General features: G+C 41.4%; 1 protein-coding gene across 6 annotated transcripts in view; it reads right to left on the minus strand.

Moving 5' to 3' along the window:
* BICC1 (BicC family RNA binding protein 1) overlaps window positions 1-20,746 on the minus strand; it is a 321,158-nt gene that overhangs the window by 234,319 nt on the left and 66,093 nt on the right. For 3 of the 6 annotated variants that reach the window (XM_079793118.1, XM_079793117.1, XM_079793119.1), the window contains exon 1: window positions 12,710-13,169. The exons of the other annotated variants lie outside the window; for them this stretch is intronic. In XM_079793118.1, coding sequence (XP_079649244.1) covers window positions 12,710-12,899 — 190 coding nt within the window. In that variant the 5' untranslated portion in view covers window positions 12,900-13,169. Of the gene's footprint in view, window positions 1-12,709; window positions 13,170-20,746 lie in introns of those variants that run through there. 6 annotated transcript variants of the gene reach the window in all.

A 20,746-nucleotide genomic window follows, 5' to 3' on the forward strand; every position in this document is an offset into this window, starting at 1 on the left:
AGAAAGAAGGAAACATTGATCAGTTGCCTCCTGTACACACCCTGACTGGGAATCGAACCCACAATCTAGGTATGTGCCCTGATCAGAAAGCAAACCCACAACCTTTTGGTGTACCAGACGATGCTCTAACCAACTGAGCCACCTAGTCAGGTCCATAGGAATGTCTTCTAAGTTGAGACATTAATCTAATGAACATGACTACATTTCCCTGCTATGTTTCTCTAGTGGTTTAGATGACCGATATAAATCCTGGCACATGAAGCTTGATAACTGGACATGCTGGCAAAGAGAAAGGAAAATGTGACAAAAAGATGCTACTCTAGGAAGCATACAATCTCCTTTGTTCATCTAACACAGTCTGTCAACACCAACAGGTCTCAATTATGATTTACACTGTCATCCCTGCTCAATCACAGAAGAAAACCTTAAATTAGCTAACATCTAGGCCACAGAATACAGTGCATTGCAAAACTTACTGCCAGGATGTCAGAAAACAGAGCTTGTAGTTAGCTCTCTTGTGAGTACGTGCTCCTCCAAAGCCAAGACACTCCAACTGTCCTCATTCTACCACCTTCCCTATTTGCCATGAATGTTCGTGTGTATGGCAGAAAATAAGACAAATTCCTTCCAAAACTACTCATGTATGTAGCGCTGAGTCAGCTTCCAGCACTGCATGCCAAATACTATTGGGCTGCTGTTGTAACTGCACCAAAGACTCAGAATACCAGAGCTGGCAGGGATTTTAGGAACAACTAATCCAAAATCCTGAGAGGTTAAATGACCTGTCCAAGGTGACAGTGTCAATAGCCCAACAGTCATGAATTCAAGTCACCTGACTCCCAGTTACCCATCTCACTGAGGACTGGACTACTTCCCTTGAACCTATAATACCGTAATGAGTATCCTGGTGAATTCTCTCTTATCTGAAATGTCTTAAAATCATATTTAAACAAGTATCCAGAGATGTATTATTGTAAGAGTAAGACAACCCGGTGTCTGCAAGTAAATTAAATTTAAAATTAGATTAACCTTGATCCATTTCAATTTATAAAACTAACCCAGATTGGACACAAATAAAAAATATTCAACATTAACCTCACTTAAATTAAGTTTTACATGTCCTTATTCAGAGTACAACATTCTACATAGCCCTAGCCTGAGGAGAGAGACTACCTCACATGTGGACAATTACTCTGCCTTACTTACGTAAGGGAGAACTATGTGGTGTTTCTTAAGGCCAAGCACATGCCCTAGGCTTTAAAGTTCCCATGTAGTCCACCAGCTCAAAATAGGACAGTTTTTAATCCAGATCCATCATGGAACTTTTATTCTGTACACTGTGTGGCTATTTTCACAGCACTGGGCTAGATGCTGGAGAGGAATAGGAGATGAATTTGAAACACAGACCATGTAACAGGACACCAATTATGCGTCAACTTTATAGACATTATCACATAATCTTCATGATAACCCTAGGATAGGGGTATGATTATCCCCATTTCACAAAGGAGAAAATTCAGCCAAAGTTAGGAGAAGGCGGAACTTTGAAATGTCTGCATTGTCACGGAGAAGGCTAAACCACCTCCGTGCCTACCCCCACATTTCTAACTGGAGAAGCACAGTAATCTATTCTGCAGCACAGTTTATCATCCCAGATTCCGATCTGACATCTCCATACTACATAAGAGTTTCAACTCTGTAATATCCTAAGAGGAAAACTAGTGTCTACACTCACTCAGAATTCTAAAAAGATATCCAAACCCCTAGTTTAAAGGATTTACAGCTTTTTTTGTCTGTAAAACACAGAACCCAACAGCATCTGTGTCTCCTGGGTTGGTTGGTGTACAAGAGGCTGAGATGACAGAACAGGCACAAAGAAGCGGAACAGTGTCTCACACACAGTACGTGCCCAATTAAAGTCAGCTGCTGCTTTCAAAAACACCACCATTCCTCAGTAACCATATTCCTCAAAGCAGAGTTCCAAAGGAGAGAAAAGCTACACAACTCGTTTCTACTACTATAAGGTGGTCTACAACTGAAAAAAAAGTTTTGGCTAAATGTACTATGACTCAACCATAAAATTTTAATTCTGAAAACTGCTTAGAAATACAAAAACATGTAACAGATTAGGTTAAAATATGTATTTCTAAGTAGCTGTTGAATACGAAACAGTAGTTAAGGCTACAAGAGCAACTCCATAAACTCTATGTAAATAATCAAGGACTAGATTTCAAGGCAAAAAAATAAATAAATAAAAGAGGATAGCTGTTAGGATGGTCAAATTACTGATGATTGTTTTTCTTTTTTAAAGTTTCCCTCATCATGCCCTAACTGGTTTGGCTCAGTGGATAGAGAGCGTCGGCCTGCGAACTCAAGGGTCCCCGGTTCGATTCCGGTCAAGGGCATGTACATTGGTTGCGGGCACATCCCCAGTAGGGAGTGTGCAGGAGGCAGCTGATCGATGTTTCTCTCTCATCGATGTTTCTAACTCTCTATCCCTCTCCCTCTCTGTAAAAAATCAATAAAATATATATATATTTTTTTTTAAAGTTTCCCTCATCAAAGATACAAGATGGTAGCAGGGTAGGTAGAAGGTACACTCACCTCCTCCCAAAACCAAACTGGAATTACAAGTTACAAAACAATCAACCAGAATAAGGAACGGAAGGCTAGCTGAAGAGAATCTTGTAACCGAGGACTTACAGCAGATGCCACATGGAGACTGGGAGGAAGGGCAGTGACCCGAAAGGGCTGGCCCCGGTCCCACGGGCAGCAGTGAGATTGAGGAGGGGTGGCTATGCAGCAAAGGTTCCCCCTGAGAAGGGTGGGGTCTCAACCCCAAGCTGGGCCCCCCAGCCCAGAGCACCGGAGCCAGGAAGAGGCACACACATAGTAATAACGGGCTGTGAATTCAGTGGGGATTCTGTCTGCCAGGGAGAGGCAGAACATGAGTGAATAAAAAAGCTGCAGTGGCACTGACACAACGGAATACTACTCGGCCATAAAAATGAAGGAAATCTTATCCTTTCTGATTATACACAGCTGGACCTGCAGAGTATGTGCTAAGTGAAATAAGCCTGTCAAAGAGAGACAAGTACCATAAGATTTCACTTATATGCGGAATCTAATGAACAAAATAAACTAACCAACCAAATAGAAGCAGACTCACAGGGAACAGGTTGGTAGCTGTCAGAGAGGAGGGGGTTGGGGGACTGGGTGAAAAAGGAAAAAGGATTAAGAAGAAGAAAAAAACAACCTCATAGACACAGAGAAAAGTATGGTGAATACCAGAGGGAAAGGGGAGTGTGGGGAGGTAGAAGAGGGGGAAGGCGGATAAACGGTGATAAAAGGAGACTTGACTTGGGGTGGTGAACACACAATACAATATACAGATGATTTATTATAGCCTGTGCACCTGAAACCCATATATTTTTATTAACCAATGTCACCAATAAATTCAATAAATAAGTTTTTTTTAAAAAATAAAAGTTCCTTTCACATTGCTCTTTAAATTTCTATAACAAAAATTTGTGATTTTGAGTTATTTCATCATAGACTAAGTAGGTGTCCATTTTACCTAACTTAAGGGAAATCTGTAAGAAAATTAGATGCATTTTGAGTCTGCTGTGCAATAATAAAGACAATATATCCCTTCCACAGGGATACATCTGTGCTCTTCCAAGTCTCTTAAAACAAGCCACGCACAACAACATCATGCCAGTTATCAATTATGCTCCTAGACTAAAATGCTTCAAGATGGTTTAATAATATGGAGAAAGTACTAGCATCAAGAGTAAAGGAAATCAAAGAATCCAAATTTCAATCAGCATCTAACTATCTAGCAACATTCCGCAAAGTGTCCACCTCGAATACACCCACACAAGATTCTTCTCAAAATCCAGATTCCTACCACCACTAACAACCCTCAAACCTATAAAACTGGACTCTCTGAGAGAGGCCCGGAATTTGCCATCTTGCACAATCTCCTCAGGTGATGTTTAGGCACACAAATATTACAAACTATTGATACACAGACATTATTCAAAATTTCAACAAAAGAAACAAACAGAACTCTAACTCTGAACTGGTAATTCCATTACTTCCTAATTTCTTACAACCACCAGCTCAAATAAACCAGGTTGTGGGAATCACGGGTACAAGGAAAAAATATCCTGCAAATTTGTTGTCTCTTCTACCTAACCTATGAATCTTGCCCAAAAATAAGTCGGCAAACTACCAGTAGCCTTAAAATGCCCAGGCCATTTGCCCCAAAAATCTCCACTGGTATGAATTTTTCCTGTGAGAATAATCAAGGATGCAAAAAAAGTTGTTAGGCAAAAGTGTTTGGGGCAGCAGCATTAATTTTCATTACCTGCCATTTCTTAAGTATGCACACTGCATCTGGCCCTGGTGCGTGCTTTACATACAGTATTTCTAACCCTCACAACCTAGAAACTACTTTTACCCCCAATTTTAGAGATCAGAGGGCTGAGGCTCAGAGAAGTTATTAACGTGAACCTAGGCCACACAACCAAGGAATGACAGAGAGGATCTAAATCTCAGGAAGGAGGGGTATAAACATTAGGCTCTTCCCACTGCCTAGCCACCTAAGAATGTTACAAAATGTTGTACTATTTAAGCAAAGTATGATATGTCAAAAGGGAATATTATACAACCACTAAAACCATGTTCTTCAAGAATCTTTAATGAAATATAAAATTCCCATGATGCAATCTGAAGTGAAAAAGGGAAGTGTGATCCCAGTTTAGAATTTAAGGGACACAAGTCACACAAAGGTAGAGACTATATTTATCTCAGTTTTGCCTGCATCACCAAAGCCTAACACTGTACATGGCATATCAATATCGATCACAAAAATAAATTATGTGCAGGAAGATTTTTTAAAGACCAGGGAAAAAATTCCAAAATGTCATCAGTGGTTATTGTAGGATTTGGGACTTAGGGGTGACTTTTTTGCTTTTTTACATCTGTTTGTACTTTCAAGTATTCTATAATAAGTCTGTATTACTTTCATAATCAGAAATAAAAGCAATGACTAATATTCAAATCCTATGCTTACGCATCTCCCTCTACATGAGCTGTAGTTAAGTTCCACATCAACTCAACATGTAGACTAATATGTGGTTTTTGTATTCACTATAACAAAGAAACTACTTTGTAGCTAGAAAGTGATCATCTTATTTTCATATGCCAACATCTTAAAAGGGAGTGGGATTTAATACTTGTTACAAGCATAAATATTTTTATCGCTTAAAAGTATTAGTCGTTCTAAAACTGGTTTGGCTCAGTGGATAGAGCGTCGGCCTGCAGACTTAAGGGTCCCAGGTTCGATTCCGGTCAAGGGCATGTACCTTGCTTGCGGGCACATCCCCAGTGGGGGGTGTGCAGGAGGCAGCTGATCGATGTTTCTCTCTCATCGATGTTTCTAACTCTCTATCCCTCTCCCTTCCTCTCTGTAAAAAAATCAATAAAATATATTTTAAAAAAAGTATTAGTCGCTTAAAAGGGAAGAAATGGGTTTATAACATCTACATAATTTTTTTATCGATAGTTTGTGCATTTTAGATATCACCCTAAATGCTAGCACTACAAGGATTAAAAATCAAATGTGGTGGCTTTTGCTACTTAACAAGGGTTTCTTGCCAAGATGATTCCCACACACTGCAGAAGCCATTATGAATTAGTATTAAAATTGTGCTTCATCTCTGGTAGTTTATTAATAGGCATTTTACATAAAAGAATCTACATGGTCACTCTTATCCCATGCGTTTTTCAGAACTATATTTTAGAATCAACCCAGGATGAGCCAATTGTTATATTTAATTATAATGGTCATTCTGGACCATTTCTAATAGCAAAACATGGCACAAATCTGATGATAATTCTACTATCAAGCTGCCTCCAAATTGACTTCATCTTCTGGTCAAATTCTGACTTTGTTAGCCAGATTGTACTTCAGTGAAGAATCTATGAAAAAGCCAAAGGACAGAACCTGAATCTGTTGATTCTAAAAGTAAATTGAGATGGGTGGTGGGTGGGAACGGAAGAGGGAGGGGAGAAAGAATACTGTAGAGTAATGGAAGGTAAAATGGGCATTTGTATTGTGTAATTTTCAATGAAAAAAAAGCATTTGCTATGGAGAAAATGGTGGAGGGGGAAATAAAAAGACTGTTACAGAACTCAGTGGCCCTAGGTCCTATTTGTAAAAGGGGTAACACAATGAGAACAGCTTTATATGATCAAAGATGTTTCTTCTCTGGGATTGAGATTTATTCCTAGATTATGAAAAAAGAAAGAAAGAGAGAGAGAGAGAGAGAGAGAGAGAAGGGGAGAGGGAGGGAGGGAGGGAGGGAGGGAGGGAGGGAGGGAGGGAGGGAGGGAAAAGAAAAGAAAAGAAAAGAAAAGAAAAAAGAAAAGAAAAGAAAAGAAAAGAAAAGAAAAGAAAAGAAAAGAAAAAAGAAAAGAAAAGAAGAAATCTGCCCACTTATATTACCAAATAATCTAAATTTCAAGGGGTCAACAATACAGGCCTAAATCTCCAATACAGGTAAAGTTTTGCTTCAGTTACAACTTGGAATTTTTGTCACAATGCCCTCTGCTCTGCCCATGTCGGAAAAGTATGGTTTGGATCACTCAGCATCCATTTGGACACCCTTCTTCCTTGCCTACTTACTTCTAGAGAAGCTGGAAGAGAAGTTACATTCCCAGAATCTCTTGTAGCGAAGAGTGGCCAAGAAAACACAGATGGAAGTTCCAGGAGAGAGAACCCTTTATCACATAAATAGCCAGAATCTTGAACAGAAAACAACTTTTGTTCCCCTCTCTTTTCCCTGCACAGACCACAATGCAAATCAAGGCACGGCACAGCCAGACTACAACCATGAGGCCAAAGGCCACAGGCTCAGGATAGCGGGGGCAAGAAGGGCATTTGCTGTGGGGCCTGGCCCGCTTGGCCCAGATTTTTTGTTAGTTGAGGAAAAGAACCCCAGCTTGTTTAAGCCACTGTGTGTTGGGTTTTCTGTTCATCGCAGCCAAATACATTCCTGCCTGTTAAACTCACTGATATGGCCAACCTTCCAGTGTTTTAACTCATCAATGATCAACTAAACCAAAACCCCCCAAGTCTTCACAGAGATACGATTTACTGAGAGTGCAAGCAGTTACTGGGAGTGCTCAATCCTCATTTTGTCCTCACAGGTCTCCAGAGAGGCGACCTTAGGACCCCCAGCCGAGACAGTCCGATGGCAGTTTCTGAGCTCGTTCCTGCCAAGCTACAGTCTCGGCTGGATTTTTTTTTTTTTTCATTTAGATTGCAAAGTAATCTTAACCTTCAGTTCTGCTCTCTGACTCAACTCTAACTGTCCTAACAAACTTTCAAATAGGAAGAAGCCTTTCACTAAAAAATAAATCACCTCTTCCCATAGCAGCGGTCGCCAACCGGTGGTCCACGGACCACTGGTGGTCTGTGAGGTCCAAAAGGTTGGCGACTGCTGCAAAGAAAAGGATTACTATGAAGTTTAAAAAAAAAAAAACTGACAAGCATTTCTTTCTAGTGTTTTGAAGTCTTTATCCATCACGTGGCTGCTGCACTAACGTTTACTAATAAGCACCATGTGCCTGGCCCTGGGCTAAGGGTTTCACATGCATCATCTGTCATTCAACGCTCACAGTGTCCTCGGAAGAGGATACTACTACTGTCCCCACCTTACGAGGGAGCGAACGAACACGTTAGCCCAGACACAGCGTTTTCTTTGAAAAAGTCTCTTTCTAGACACCAGTGAATGACAAGGTCAGAGCAACAAAATATTAGAAGGGAAATTAATTGATTTTGCTGATAGTCTTTCATAAAAATATCAGAAGTGACTGACTCAGGACAGTTCAAAGAAAGAAATATACTCAAGGCAGGAACAAGTATAACTAAAGAGGGTATAAAGCCTTCCCATCCGGAGAAAAAATCTAAAATTCCACACCCGTGTTTAATATACTTTTACTCAGTATGTACTCAACCATCTTTACGAGGGACACTATGAGCTATCGGGAAGGCCAATAATAATGTTTTGAGAGCTGTGAATGTTCATTTTACCATAAGACCACTTAATTCATGTTCCAATATATTTGATTTTCATTTTCAATATAAGAATGTGAAGTTGGTGAACTATGGTTTATAATGAATATGGTTTTATTAATGTATTCAGCACTTTCTATGTGGCCAGCACTGTGATGTTTTACATACATCTTTATTCTCTTATCACAACTACTTAAGGATGCAGTCACTATTATCAACACCCCCTTTTAGAAATGAGTCTGCAGGTGATGAATTTTCCCTAGCTCCCTATTAAAAGGTAACACCCAGCCCTAGTTAGTTAGGTTCAGTGGTTAGAGCGTCAGCCTTTGAACCAAAGGGTCATGGGTTCGATTCCGATCAAGGGTACACATCTGGGTCCCCAGTTGGGGGCAGAGGCAACCAAATGATGGGTCTCTCTCACATTAATGTCTCTATCTCTCTCTCTCTTCCTCCCTCCCTCCCTTCCACTCTCTAAAAAAAAAAAAAAATCAATGAAAAAAATATCCTCAGGTGAGAAATAACAAAATAATAATAATAAAATAAAAGATAACACCAAGATTCAAACCCTGGTCTGGCCCATAGCCCTGTACTTTTAACCACTAAGCTTCATAAAGTAATTTGTTCTTGTTGTGTGTTAGCATTTATCAAACATTAGCTAGAAAACTATATTAGCTTACTTTTTACTTATATTCATTTCCAGTACTCCCCATTTTCATTTCTTTTTGCTTATTTTTCCCTACTCCCACCAGAACATCTGAGAGTATCTATTCACCAAATCATATGACAATCTTCACCGAAGTTTGTCAAATTAAAGAGATAACATAACTGCTGCTCTACTTCTAATCAATGTGCGATAGACTGTCTCAGTGGCTAGTTCAAGCAAGCAGCAGTCAAGGACCCCAGTTGTGCCTGTTATTATAAAAATGCAACATGGTTTTTAAAGTCATTAACAGCAATATCTTAAAAGCCCAGCAGATGTCAACCTCAATTCGTGAAAATAGGGCATTTCCCCCCTTTTAACACTTCTTTCTATGATGAAACTCAAGGGATTCAGAACTTTGAAAATCCCTGGGCTTCTGAATTTGATGTAGGAATTTTTCATTGTACTGTACACATACATGTTTTTCCAACATAAAAAGAAAAGTCTAACAGTGAGATGTAAACAACCACCAAAAATGAAAAAGAAGAGTTAAAGTATACAAATTCCATTTTGCCTCTCAGGACTCTGGCAAGATAAGACTATTTCTGGCTCTTGACCCATTTATTTTCTACCTGTCCCACACTTCCCCCTATACCTCTCCTCCCTCTTTACATATCAAAACGCTCATTTAACTGACTTAAATGAATCAACTCTATGATCTCACATGGAGCATAAAATCTAAATTTTGAAGATCAATATTAAATTAAAAACCATTTTTCTTTATCCTTAAACAATGCTGTCCATGGTATCTATCCCAATACTGACCATACCCATCAAAAGCCTTAACTAAACTTGAAAATAAGTTCCCATTTACAAAACTGTTGAAGATGACAAATTTTATTACTCATTTAGATTTGAACAAAAATGCCCAATACTCTGTATGGCTATTCCAAGGTAGTTATTAAGCAAAAACAAAATAAAAAGAAGAAAAAACACTAGTGATTTTTCTCTGGTAGTTGTATGTGTATCAAATCTGTGGGAATTCAATGATCATGCAAGAATAGTATTTCATTTCTTTGACCACTACTCCATTGCCCATATCTTAACCTCACTGAATTTTTGGTCCATTGCGTAGAAGAATTTCTCTACTAATAAAAATACAACCCATTAAAGATTAACTTGCCCCCAGGACACTCTCTCTGGAAACAAATTCCAAGCATTACAATCACCAATTTGCACTATGTAGACTTAAAAGCAGGTAATCTTACTTATCCTGATTTAAATTGAAAAATGGCAAATCCAAATTCACAATAACCAGAAACCCAACCAAATGCAGACTTTACTTACTTGGCACTTTTCAAGTGAAAAATGCCACCTTGGTATCTATTTTATTTCTACAATTACAAAATTGCAAAATTCTTTTGGGCCCATTATTTAGGTATATATGTCAGAAATTGTGATCGGCACTAGAAATCTTTTGAAACTATATTGTAATATGTATGATTAATAATAATAAAACAACTGATATATATTAAGTTCTTATCATTTACCAAACAGTGTGACAAGTTTTAGCTTATTGGGCATGATCTCTTTTAATTCTTAAAATCCTAAGGGTAAGGTACTAATTTCAGTCCCATTTTACAGATGAGCAAACTGAAATATAAGGCCTAGGAACTGTCCCAATTCCCCACAGGGATTTATTTGAACTTTGGTCTGTGTGATTCCAGCGCCTACACGTACTATAACCACCTGGTATAAAGCAGTAAGGCACATGATTATGTTTGGTTCCGAAAACTGGTCTTGTTCCTTCAAACATGGTGGTTCTATGTCATCTGACACTAGAAACCATGCATCACAAAACGCCCTGGTACACTATACACTGGTTCCACTATCAAACATGTTCAAAATTTACTTTCTTTGATGGCTTAATCACTTACTGATAATTTTGGAAAGTTAAAGCACTATGTTCAATCATTCAAGAATTCTTTGGGGTTAAAATGTGAATATTTTATTATATACTGGCTGGTTAACTCTGTTAAGATTGTCTGTAAAAAAAAAAAAGTATCACTGCAAAGCAATATTAAACCATCTCATGACAGAATACCAGTATCTACAAAGGGGAGAGGCTTCAAATAAAAAATTTTAAAAAGCTTCACCTACATTTCATTTTATTCTAAATGAAAATGTATTGTTTCAAAAAAGAAATCCACTTCTAAAGCTCGGGTTATGCTTGAGGGCTTCCTGGAAGCTAGCATCGCTGTGGTTATTTGTATGTGCACAGGTAAAAACAGGTAAGGAAGACGTAGTATTATTAGAAGATCCACCATCACTCCGAATTCATGTAGAAAATAAACTGGAAACCTGTGGAACAGGCGGGTATGTGGTCTATCAGTTAAATCCAAACAATCACACAAGAATATTTTTTCTGAATAAATGTAACATTTTGTTTTATAACCACAAACTAGGTCAAAAAATTCATAAAACGAATGAAATAACTAAAATGGGTTATCGAAATGCAACTGGGGCTTTAATTTCCAGATCTACTCTGCAATATTCTTATTTGAATAATTTATCGCAGTAGTAACTCTCCTAAAAAGTCACATAATGTAAGGGGGAGGAAAAAAAGAGAGGAAGAGAGAGAGACAGGACAAGCACTAGGGATGTTTATCAATAAAAATAAGCAGCAAGGGAGATGAATTTGTAGCTCATCCAAAACGCCTGCCAAACACTCCTGCTATTTGTTTCCACCAAGTTATTGTTTTGGAAAACATGTTGTTCTCTCTTAAAATAACCTGCTTAAATGTTCTAAAAAGCCACTGCATTACCAGAGGCTAAATCGCTCCCATATTGCGATGCATTGACTGATAAAGTCAAAGTAAGTTATGCATAAAGCCGCACACAAAAAAAGTTGGAAGGCTCCAACGCTCCCTTGTTATAAGGACACTTAGCTACTGAATGAATGCACTGCTCACCCTTAGTGAAACTAATGCCTGGTCCTTTACAGTATTTTATGACAGTCACTCAAAATGCCTTATTACTCCAGGTGAAGGAAATAAGCCACATCCATGGCTGCAGTTAGGCCAGTAATTACCGTTTTAAGGAAGGGCAAAATGACCTTGGACATTTTAGCAATCACTCTGAGAACTCCCATTAAAACACTGAATGTGTTTCCAGTCCAATAGGGTTAAAGCTGTGATGCCTAGGAAAGTACCAAAGAAACTAGGGAGTTAAAAAAACAAAAAACAAAAAAAAAAAAAAAAACCCAAGTTGTGAAAGGCATCGTCAGACACCCAGAGTACAGGAAAATTTTTATGAACTTAGTGTAACTCAAGATGTGTTTTATAAGCTGTCAGGAGATGAACACACACTGTCCTGCAACCCAGCAGCACTGCCCGGACACAGTCCCCAGCTCTGGATGCGCACCCCCATCCTGGCCCCTCTTAACTCCAGGGTGGAGGATGGGGGGCGGGAACTCCTGTCTTAAGCCTTGACATCTGCAGAGAGTTTTCCAATAGCCAGACAAGGCCCCTCAGCTGGAGGAAGTGGATACTGACAAGAGGAAAGAGAAACATACAGGGACAGAGCTTGGGTTCAAAGCTGCCAGCGAGAGGGGAGAGAATCGCACAGAGTCTGTGCGGTCTGCGTGGGTCCGGATGGCACAGCCCAGGTGTCCGGGCTGACGCTGGCATCTCCAAAGTGCATCCGCCACTTGGGCGCGCCGGCACGAACCCGGCCTTGGGCTTCTCTGAAGCCGGCAAGTTAGCCCAGGGCTCCCCGAGCCTAGAGACCTGAGAGGCGTGCGAGGGTGGAGCGTCCCGCTAGATCTCCACTCCCTGGGTGTCCCCGGGCTCCGCGGGGAAGGGGACCCGGGAACTAAGCCGGCTGTGGGCCGGAGAGGCGGGCGCTGGGGCGCGCGACGGGGCTGTCCGGAAAGGAGTTGGGGGGCGCACACGGGGAGTCCGAGAACGCGGGGGGATGCCCACCTTGTAACATGGCCTCAAGTTTCTTCCTGTCCACGCGGAAGCGCTCCTCGCTCCACTCCGGGCTGTGCAGGGGCGCCCCGGCGACAAGGTCGTCCTCGGAGCCAGGCATGGGCGAGTCGGTGCTGCGCTCGCTGTTGGAGCCCGGGTCCGACTGCGCCGCCAGGTAGCCGGGCTCGCCCTGGGCGGCCATGGTGGGCGCGCGGCGCTCGGGCTCCGGCTGCGGCCGCCGCTGTGCCTGCGCCGCCGCCGCCGCCGCCGCCGCCGCCGCTCGCCGGCCGGGCTGGTCTGGCTCCCCGCGCCGCGGCGCTACCTCGTCCGCCCGCAGCCGCCGACGCCGCCACCAACGCCGCCGCCACGGAGTCCCCGGCGCATCCCAGCCCTGGGCGCCGCCCACGCCGCCCGCCGCCCCGGGTCCCGGCCGCGGTCCCGGGCCAGCGGCTGCACCGCCCCCAGCCAGCAACGCCCGCGCCAAATGAGCGCGCCGCGCCGCCCGCGCGTCCATCCGCGGAGCCCGGCGCTCCCTACCCGCCCGCCGCCGCCGCCGCAGCCGCGCGCTCATTGGCCCGGCCGGCCCACGGGAGCCCGGCGGGCGGGCCCTGGCGCTGGTACAGACTCGCGCACACTCGCTCACCACGTACAAACGACCACTTTTCTGCACTTAAACGTATCGGTCTTGTCCCACACACACACCCTTTCATAGTTCTTCAAACACAGACATTCTCCAGGTTCAAGCACAGCACCCCCCTGAACGCACACGAAGTGCACACGCAATTTCCCTTCTACTTACACACAACAGGCTACACGCTAAAACCCAGAACCCCAGTCCATCCCACAAGTTGGAAACAGGAGGGAGAAAAGAGAAGGCTTGCGGAAGAAGCAATGTCCATCTCTCATAGACATCACTGTGGTCATTGCTTCCATGCAGTGCCTTCCTCCACTAAGGGCTCAAAATCAGAGCGCTCCTCTCATCCAGCAAAGTGGCCAGTTGCACACGAGGTGACACGAGGCTTACTCTTTTTATTGCGAGCAAAGGGAATGTTTTCTTGAATAAGGACGCAGTCATTTTCGATGTGATTCCCAAGGAATGGATTCAGCTGATTATAAAAAAGCAGAGGGGAGGGAGGGGGCAGGAGGGGGGAAAAGGGGGGAGGGGGTCTCTGAGATTGCAGTGGTGGTTAGCTGGACCCCGGACTCTCTTGTCAGGGGCTGGGGGGGGGGGGGGGGGCTCTTCTCTGTTCTATGTGTCACAGATGATAATGAGAAATGAACCTCTGACCCTACCTGCCCTGGCCAGCCCACCCACTGCCACTCTCAAACTTGGAGTTGAAGCACCAGGAAAGAAGAAACTTGTTTGCACTAGGAATGCCCTTGGAACTCTATTTTCCCAGTTCATCCTGATTCATACCCTCTTACGTTTTGTGACCAAAAGCACAACGATTTTACTTTTTTTGAAGGGAGGGATGGGATAGTAGTTTTTCCCCACAGGGGGAAGCTTACTAACACACGTGAGAGGCAAGCCATCTCATTGGCGAGGGCGCATGGACAATCACGTACCATGCCTGAGGTTAATCAGGAGTCTCACAGGTTCAGTTGCCTAGTTAACAATTGACTCTGGCTGGGCACTCTGGTGTCACTGACAGATGAGAAAACTGAAACTATGGGAAGTCAAAAGACATGACTAAGGTCACACAGCCACAGGAAACACGACAAGAATCAACCCCGGGTGTGTGTTTTTAACACCTGATCTTCACAAAACCCTGCCTTGTTGAGCAGAGAACCCTCCTGCTTGCGCACCTGCTGAAGACCAGGTGTGGGAAGTACAAGTTAACTGCTTGATTCACCACCATATGTTCTGAACTCATCAATTACCGTGCAAAGCATTAATTCAAGCACCAAAAGAAGTTATCAGGGAGCCTTGCTTGCATCAGGGATATTCACCGTCGTTTCTGGCAATAAATATTTTACTGTGTTAGGCCCAAAGAATGGTGGCCAAAAGCAAACTTCATTCCTGAAGCTGACATTCTAGTGAGAAATATAGAATGTTGAGCGAAAATTAATAACTCACTCAGAAAATATTAAATTGCACCTATATTAAGCATTACAAATAAGAGACTCCAGATATGAGAAATCTTACGATGGAGTAATTGGATTAGCCTCAGAGAGGTCAGTGGAGGCTTCTCAAAGACAGTGACTCTGGAGCTGAAAATGGACGTTTGCAAAGAAATTAACCAGGCAAGAGCCCGGCCGGTGTGGCTCTGTGGTTGAGCATCGACCTATGAATCAAGAGATCGTGGTTTGATTCCCAGTCAGGGCACATACCCGGGTGGCAGGTGGGGGTGGGGGGTGTGCAAGAGGCAGCCAATCCATGATTCTCTCTCATCATTGATGTTTCTATCTCTCCCTTCCTCTCTAAAAACAATAAAAATATTTTTTAAAAGAAATTAACGAGGCAAGAAAGGGAAAGAGGCTTCCCTGCAAATGATCATTCAATCATGACATCCCTACAATTATCCTTGTTTTTCAGTTGAGGAAACTGAGACATGGAAGCTAAAATAACTTACCCAAGGTTGCACAACCAGCTATGTTGTAAAATTTGGATTAGAACCCAAGCAGTCTTCCTTGGAAATTAGACTTCAGGTGCTCTATACTTAGCCACTAATCTACATTGGCTCTCAATGGGATCGGCATAAGCGAAGATCCCGTGGTTGAAGGAGGCAGTATGCATTCTTCTATGGAGAAACGAAAAGAAGAGCACCATAGCTGGTACAAGAAAACAATTAGATGGTGCTAACTAAGGCAGGAAAAATAAGTAAGGAGTAGATCATGTAAGCCCTATAAGCCAAGTTAAGGAATATTTATCTGTATCCTTAGAAGGAAGCCATGTAGAGGCTTTAAGTAAAGGATGATGTACTCAGATTTGTGTTTATTTTAAATGACTGTGGCTATAGTATAGAAAACAGGTGAGGGACAAGGACAGAAGTAGTTGAACCAATTAGGAGACTATTTGGGTAGTTTAGATAATAGATATTGCCAGTAGCTTACCTAGAGTGGTGAAAATGGAGAGACGTGAAAGACGAGAAATATTTTTATGGTAAATATCACCAACTAGATTAGTGATGGATTTGGAATGGCGTGATAGAGAGGGAAATGTCAAGAATGACTCTAAGGTCCTGGCTAACATAATTGTAGAGAGATGGGTACCATTAACTGCAATAGGAAACACTGGGAGAGGGCTTACTACATTGGAGTAAAGATGAACTTGAATTAGAACATACTGGGTTTGAAGTGCTATTCATACCCCCAAGGAGATATGTCAAGTAAGCAGTTGGATGTATGGGTCTGGAGTTGAGAAAAAGAGATCTTGGCTGGAGATTCAAATGTGTTGTTTGTAGGTGGTCATTCTAGCCATATGCATGGGTAGGACTGTCTAGGAAAATAAACAAGAAGAAAAGAGAATCAAGGAAAGAATCTTTCACAAATTCTAACAGTAGATAGCAGTATAATGGGAAAGGAGATAGAGGGAGTTAGTAAGAGAAGAAGAAAAACAAAACAAAGTTTTGTCATGTATACCCAGGGGGGAAAAAAAGACTATTTCAAAAAGGAAAGTATGATCATCTTTTTACAATAAGGGAGGTCAAAACATTTTGATGGAGGTCACTGGGATCTTAGCAAGAAAGCCAGAACAGAGTGGTGAAAGACTGGCTATAGCTAACGAAATAAGGAATAAAGACAACAATTTGGGAAAAGTTTGCCTGAGAAGGGGAAAAGACAGCAATAGCTGAAGGATAATATGGGTAGAGGAAGAGCTCTTTGTTGTTTATTGGGCTGGTTGGCTGGTAGCTTGGGTGACTGATCTAATACATATATAGAAAAATCAATATAACAAGGCTTTAAAAGCATGAACAAGTAGACGAGAAATGGCTCATCAGAAGATAAACAGATTGGTATAAACGTAGGTCAGTTTGCAGGTTTCATTCCTAGAACACAAGGGAATCTAATCTGATGACTTTTATTTTTCCCAAAAAGAGTAAAAGTACAAAGGTATCTGTTGAAAGTGTAGAGGAAGGAGAGCTGCCAGAGGTTTGAGGAAAGTAGAAAGGTTTCATTTTTGTTTACTTGTTTGTTGGTTTGTTTACAGAGATTTTTAAATCATCTTTGCATCCATAAAAGAATGAATTGCTACTGTTGAGAGTCCAGTGGATGTTGGTAGCCATAAGTTTGTAATGGGACCAGCCTTCTTGCCCTGACTTTCTCCACCAATGCTAAGCTTCTTGTGTGCAGGCACGAGAAAACATAAGAGTCCTGCCAAGTAGACGAAACACCAGGAGCTAGAAGGCAATGGAGCAGTGCCTGATGGAAAACAATTTCCAACACAGAAGTATATATCCAGCACAACTATCAAGCATGAGGACAAATTCATTCCAAGGTATGGGAGGTCTGAAAAAAGATTATTTCCTTATATTCTACCTGAGCCAGCTACTGAAGACTGTGTGCCACCAAAGCAAGAGAGTAAGTCATGATGAAGAGAAAAACATGGAACACAGGAAAAAACAGATAGAGGCAAAGGGGTTCCTCGGGATGATGGTGAAAGGAGAACAAAAATTGGAATAGGTCAGAAGTCTCAGGACAGAGATTTCTTCTAGATTAAATAGACTTGTTCAAAAGTAAAAAATATATTCAAAAGAGATTAAGACCGTTGGTGGAGACTTTAGGGTTGAATTCATGGTTTGCTCATAGAAAACTACGGTACAAAAAATAAAGACAATAATTCCAAGTACATATAACAAAATATTACGCAGCGAAGTCAAAGTAGAATATGCTACATGGCTGAGCTATGATTAATCTTTATGTAGTTGTGATCATGTAAACCATGAATGCTGATCAAAACTAAATTATCAATATAACTAGATTAGGAATTTGGGGGATTGTAAAGTGTGCAAGTCGGGGTTTTGGGGTGAGGCAGTGGTGAAAAAGTGACACAGCATCTGCTTTAGGGTAACATCCATAGATAATGACTAAAACTGTTTAAAAATCAAGAAGTGGCAATATAAGCATGTTATTTGGAAATATGGAAGTAAAAATAGAATCTTACTTCACAGCTCAAGAAAATGAGACCCAAAAACTCAAAGAAAAATAAAGTTGGGCAAACATATGCTTAAAATTTATTTTTAAAAGCTGGTTTTCAAAGCATTATCCACAAAAAACATTTTTTTTCATTTTACTGAAAATTTTTGGCCAAAAATCTACATAGCCATGGTATGGTACAGTATATTTTGGAGATCTGTTTGCTCTTAAGAAAATATTCTAATATCATATAAGTTTTTCCTGCAATGTTAAGTTATAAGCAGTAAAGTAGTTGATATTCTATCTTAATGCCTTTAGAGTTGGTTCTAGGAGAAGGCTTATTTAAAGTAAACATAAATTAAGTAGTAAAAGAAGATGCATACCATGTGCAATGCTAGTGTCTATTCAGACTAATAATAATGCCTAATATTTATTGAATATTTACAATTTGTTGGACACTGTTAATTATCTTATATTTCATATATGTTTGTATTGATTTGAGAGAAAGTGAGACAGAGAGGGAGGGAGGGAGGGAGGGAGGGAGGGAGGGAGGGAGGAAGAGAGAGAGAGAGAGAGAGAGAGAGAGAGAGAGAGAGAGATCAGTTGCCTCCTATACATGCCCTGACTGGGGATCGAACCCAAAACCTGGGTATGTGACCTGACCAGGAATCTAACAGAAACCTTTCAGTGCACGGGACAACCCTCAACCAACTGAGCCACATGGGCCAGGGCTATCGTCTCCATTTTAAAGAAGAGACTAGCTGAAGCAGAATAACATGCCTGGAGACGCACAGTGTGGTGTGGTTGTGATCAAACACAGAGACCTCTGACAGAGGTGATGTTCTCAACCATTTCCCAGGCTTGCTCTCCTATGTGGAGCTACTTGATTACACGTAGGTATGTAAAATGTTAGAGGTGGAAGGAGCCTAAGGCCCATTGATGCTGGTAGTGTTCACATTTAAAAAATAATAACCGCCTTTCAAATAAGCTCTAATCCTGAAAGCCCTTACAGAAATCTAACAACAGAGATGCTCTGGTTAAAGAAGGACAGGGGATTCTCACTAGCTCAATCTTTCCTTTCATAATTTCAGGGTCCAAAGGCTTGGAAAACTACTAATATCTCTCTCTCTCTCTCTCTCTCTCTCTCTCTCTCTCTCTCTCTCTCTCTCTCTCTCCACCCCATCTCTCTTTTTCATATAATAGAGCCAAACTGACTTGCTCAAATTGCATAATTCAAAAAACCAAGTTATATTCAGGTTTTTATTGCTTTCCCATCAGAAGAGGAGGCAGAAGCTATCTAATTGTCATAGGATTCTCTTACTATTTCAGTAAAATAGACTTCTGATAAAAAAAAAATTCTGGAAAACAGAATTTTCATTGGAATCTCAAAACCCCAATGCTAAATAGTAATGCAGAAACATGGGCCATTGAAAAGATATTACAATGGATCAAAACAGAAGAAGAAAGTTAAGCAGCAGGCAGAAGACTAGAAGGAAATAAACTTTCCCAGTCACTTACCTAAATTCTAACATCGCCCAACACTCGACTTTGCCAAAATGAAAAAAAAAGAAAAGAAAAGAAAAGAAAAGAAAAGAAAAGAAAAGAAAAAACCTAGCAGTACTATGTTGAAAGCACCACCCATGGAGAGGTATTTAAGCTTCAGCCTCACAGCTCCAAGTTTCAAGGCACATGTTAATTGTGCTTTTGATCTACAGTACCAATATTTTCCCGTCATCCAGGATACCTGGGCTAGCACTCACATGCCAAGTTGTGTTCTTGTGACCTCCTGGGACTGTTGTTTCAAAAGACAACAGAGTAAGCATGTGCAAAATTATACCTTCCTGCATTTTTTTTTTTTTTTGATGGGCTGACAGTCTGCTGGCAATGTGACTTTTAGACCTAGCCAGAAAAAGAGGTCTACAAAGTCATAAAAGCATCCAACCATCAGGGCTGTGAGAACTGGCTCTGCTTCTAACACTACACCAAGTTACAAGGTAAATTCCACCAGTGCCACTTATGTGCTAAACTTCACATCAAATGAGAAGAAAAAGATTCCAGAAAGAAGGGCCAATTGCGCATTGAAAGTGAGCCTTCCTGGGCAGCTTGTGTGGCAAAAATGGTTCATAGCAGGAAAAGAATGGGCCATCAAAGGAAGGACGAGGCCCCAAATCTGCAGAAATGCCAGAGGGCAAACACATAGCACACAATCCACCACACCCTCAACCTCCTCTCATGGCTGACATTACTAGGCGATCACAGTCTCCTTCCACTCCAGCTCAGGAAATGCTTCTCAATAAGCAGTCCAAAGAGCCAAGACAAATCATTTAGAGTTGGCTCTCAGTATGGAATTGCATTGCCATGTTGGATCCAGTGCTGTGGTTAAGGGATTGGAAGATGATAATCATTCATGTGGACACAGGCTGTTGACCCCCCTTTCATAGGAGGTGAGCCTAAGAGCAAAAGAAATAAATATATTAGGCATTGTCTATCAGCTGTTCCCTTCAGAATCCCTGTTTTTGTCCAGTGAAAATGAATGGGAATCAAACTGAATCTACTCCAGGTTCAGAATGTGGTAAGGAGCTATGTTCATGTGGAACTATGAGCATGTATCTGTCCAGTCCCAAACTGGCCATTAGAAGACCTGTGTTTTAATCCCCCTTCTTTCACTAATTCTATAACTTTAGGCAAGTCTCTTAATTTTGCTGGGCCTAATTTCCTCCTCTGTAAAAATTGGGAACAGGTTGATTTGGACTACATAAATTTTCAGGTTCCTTCTAACTCTATTACCATGACTTAAAGAAAGTGCTCACTTATTATTTCATTCAGCAACAGGCAGTTTTACATTTGAAAAGGTGTTTTCTTTCAAAGAGGAATAAACAGAATCAAAGAACTGTAATTCAGTGTGGTGGAAATGGTAGCTCATAAAGGTACAGGCTAATCAAAGTCAGTGTCACACAGAGGTTGGCCGTGGTT

The sequence above is a fragment of the Cnephaeus nilssonii genome, assembly GCF_951640355.1.
Source record: "Cnephaeus nilssonii genome assembly, chromosome: 16".
In the NCBI taxonomy this organism is placed as follows: Eukaryota; Metazoa; Chordata; class Mammalia; order Chiroptera; family Vespertilionidae; genus Cnephaeus; species Cnephaeus nilssonii.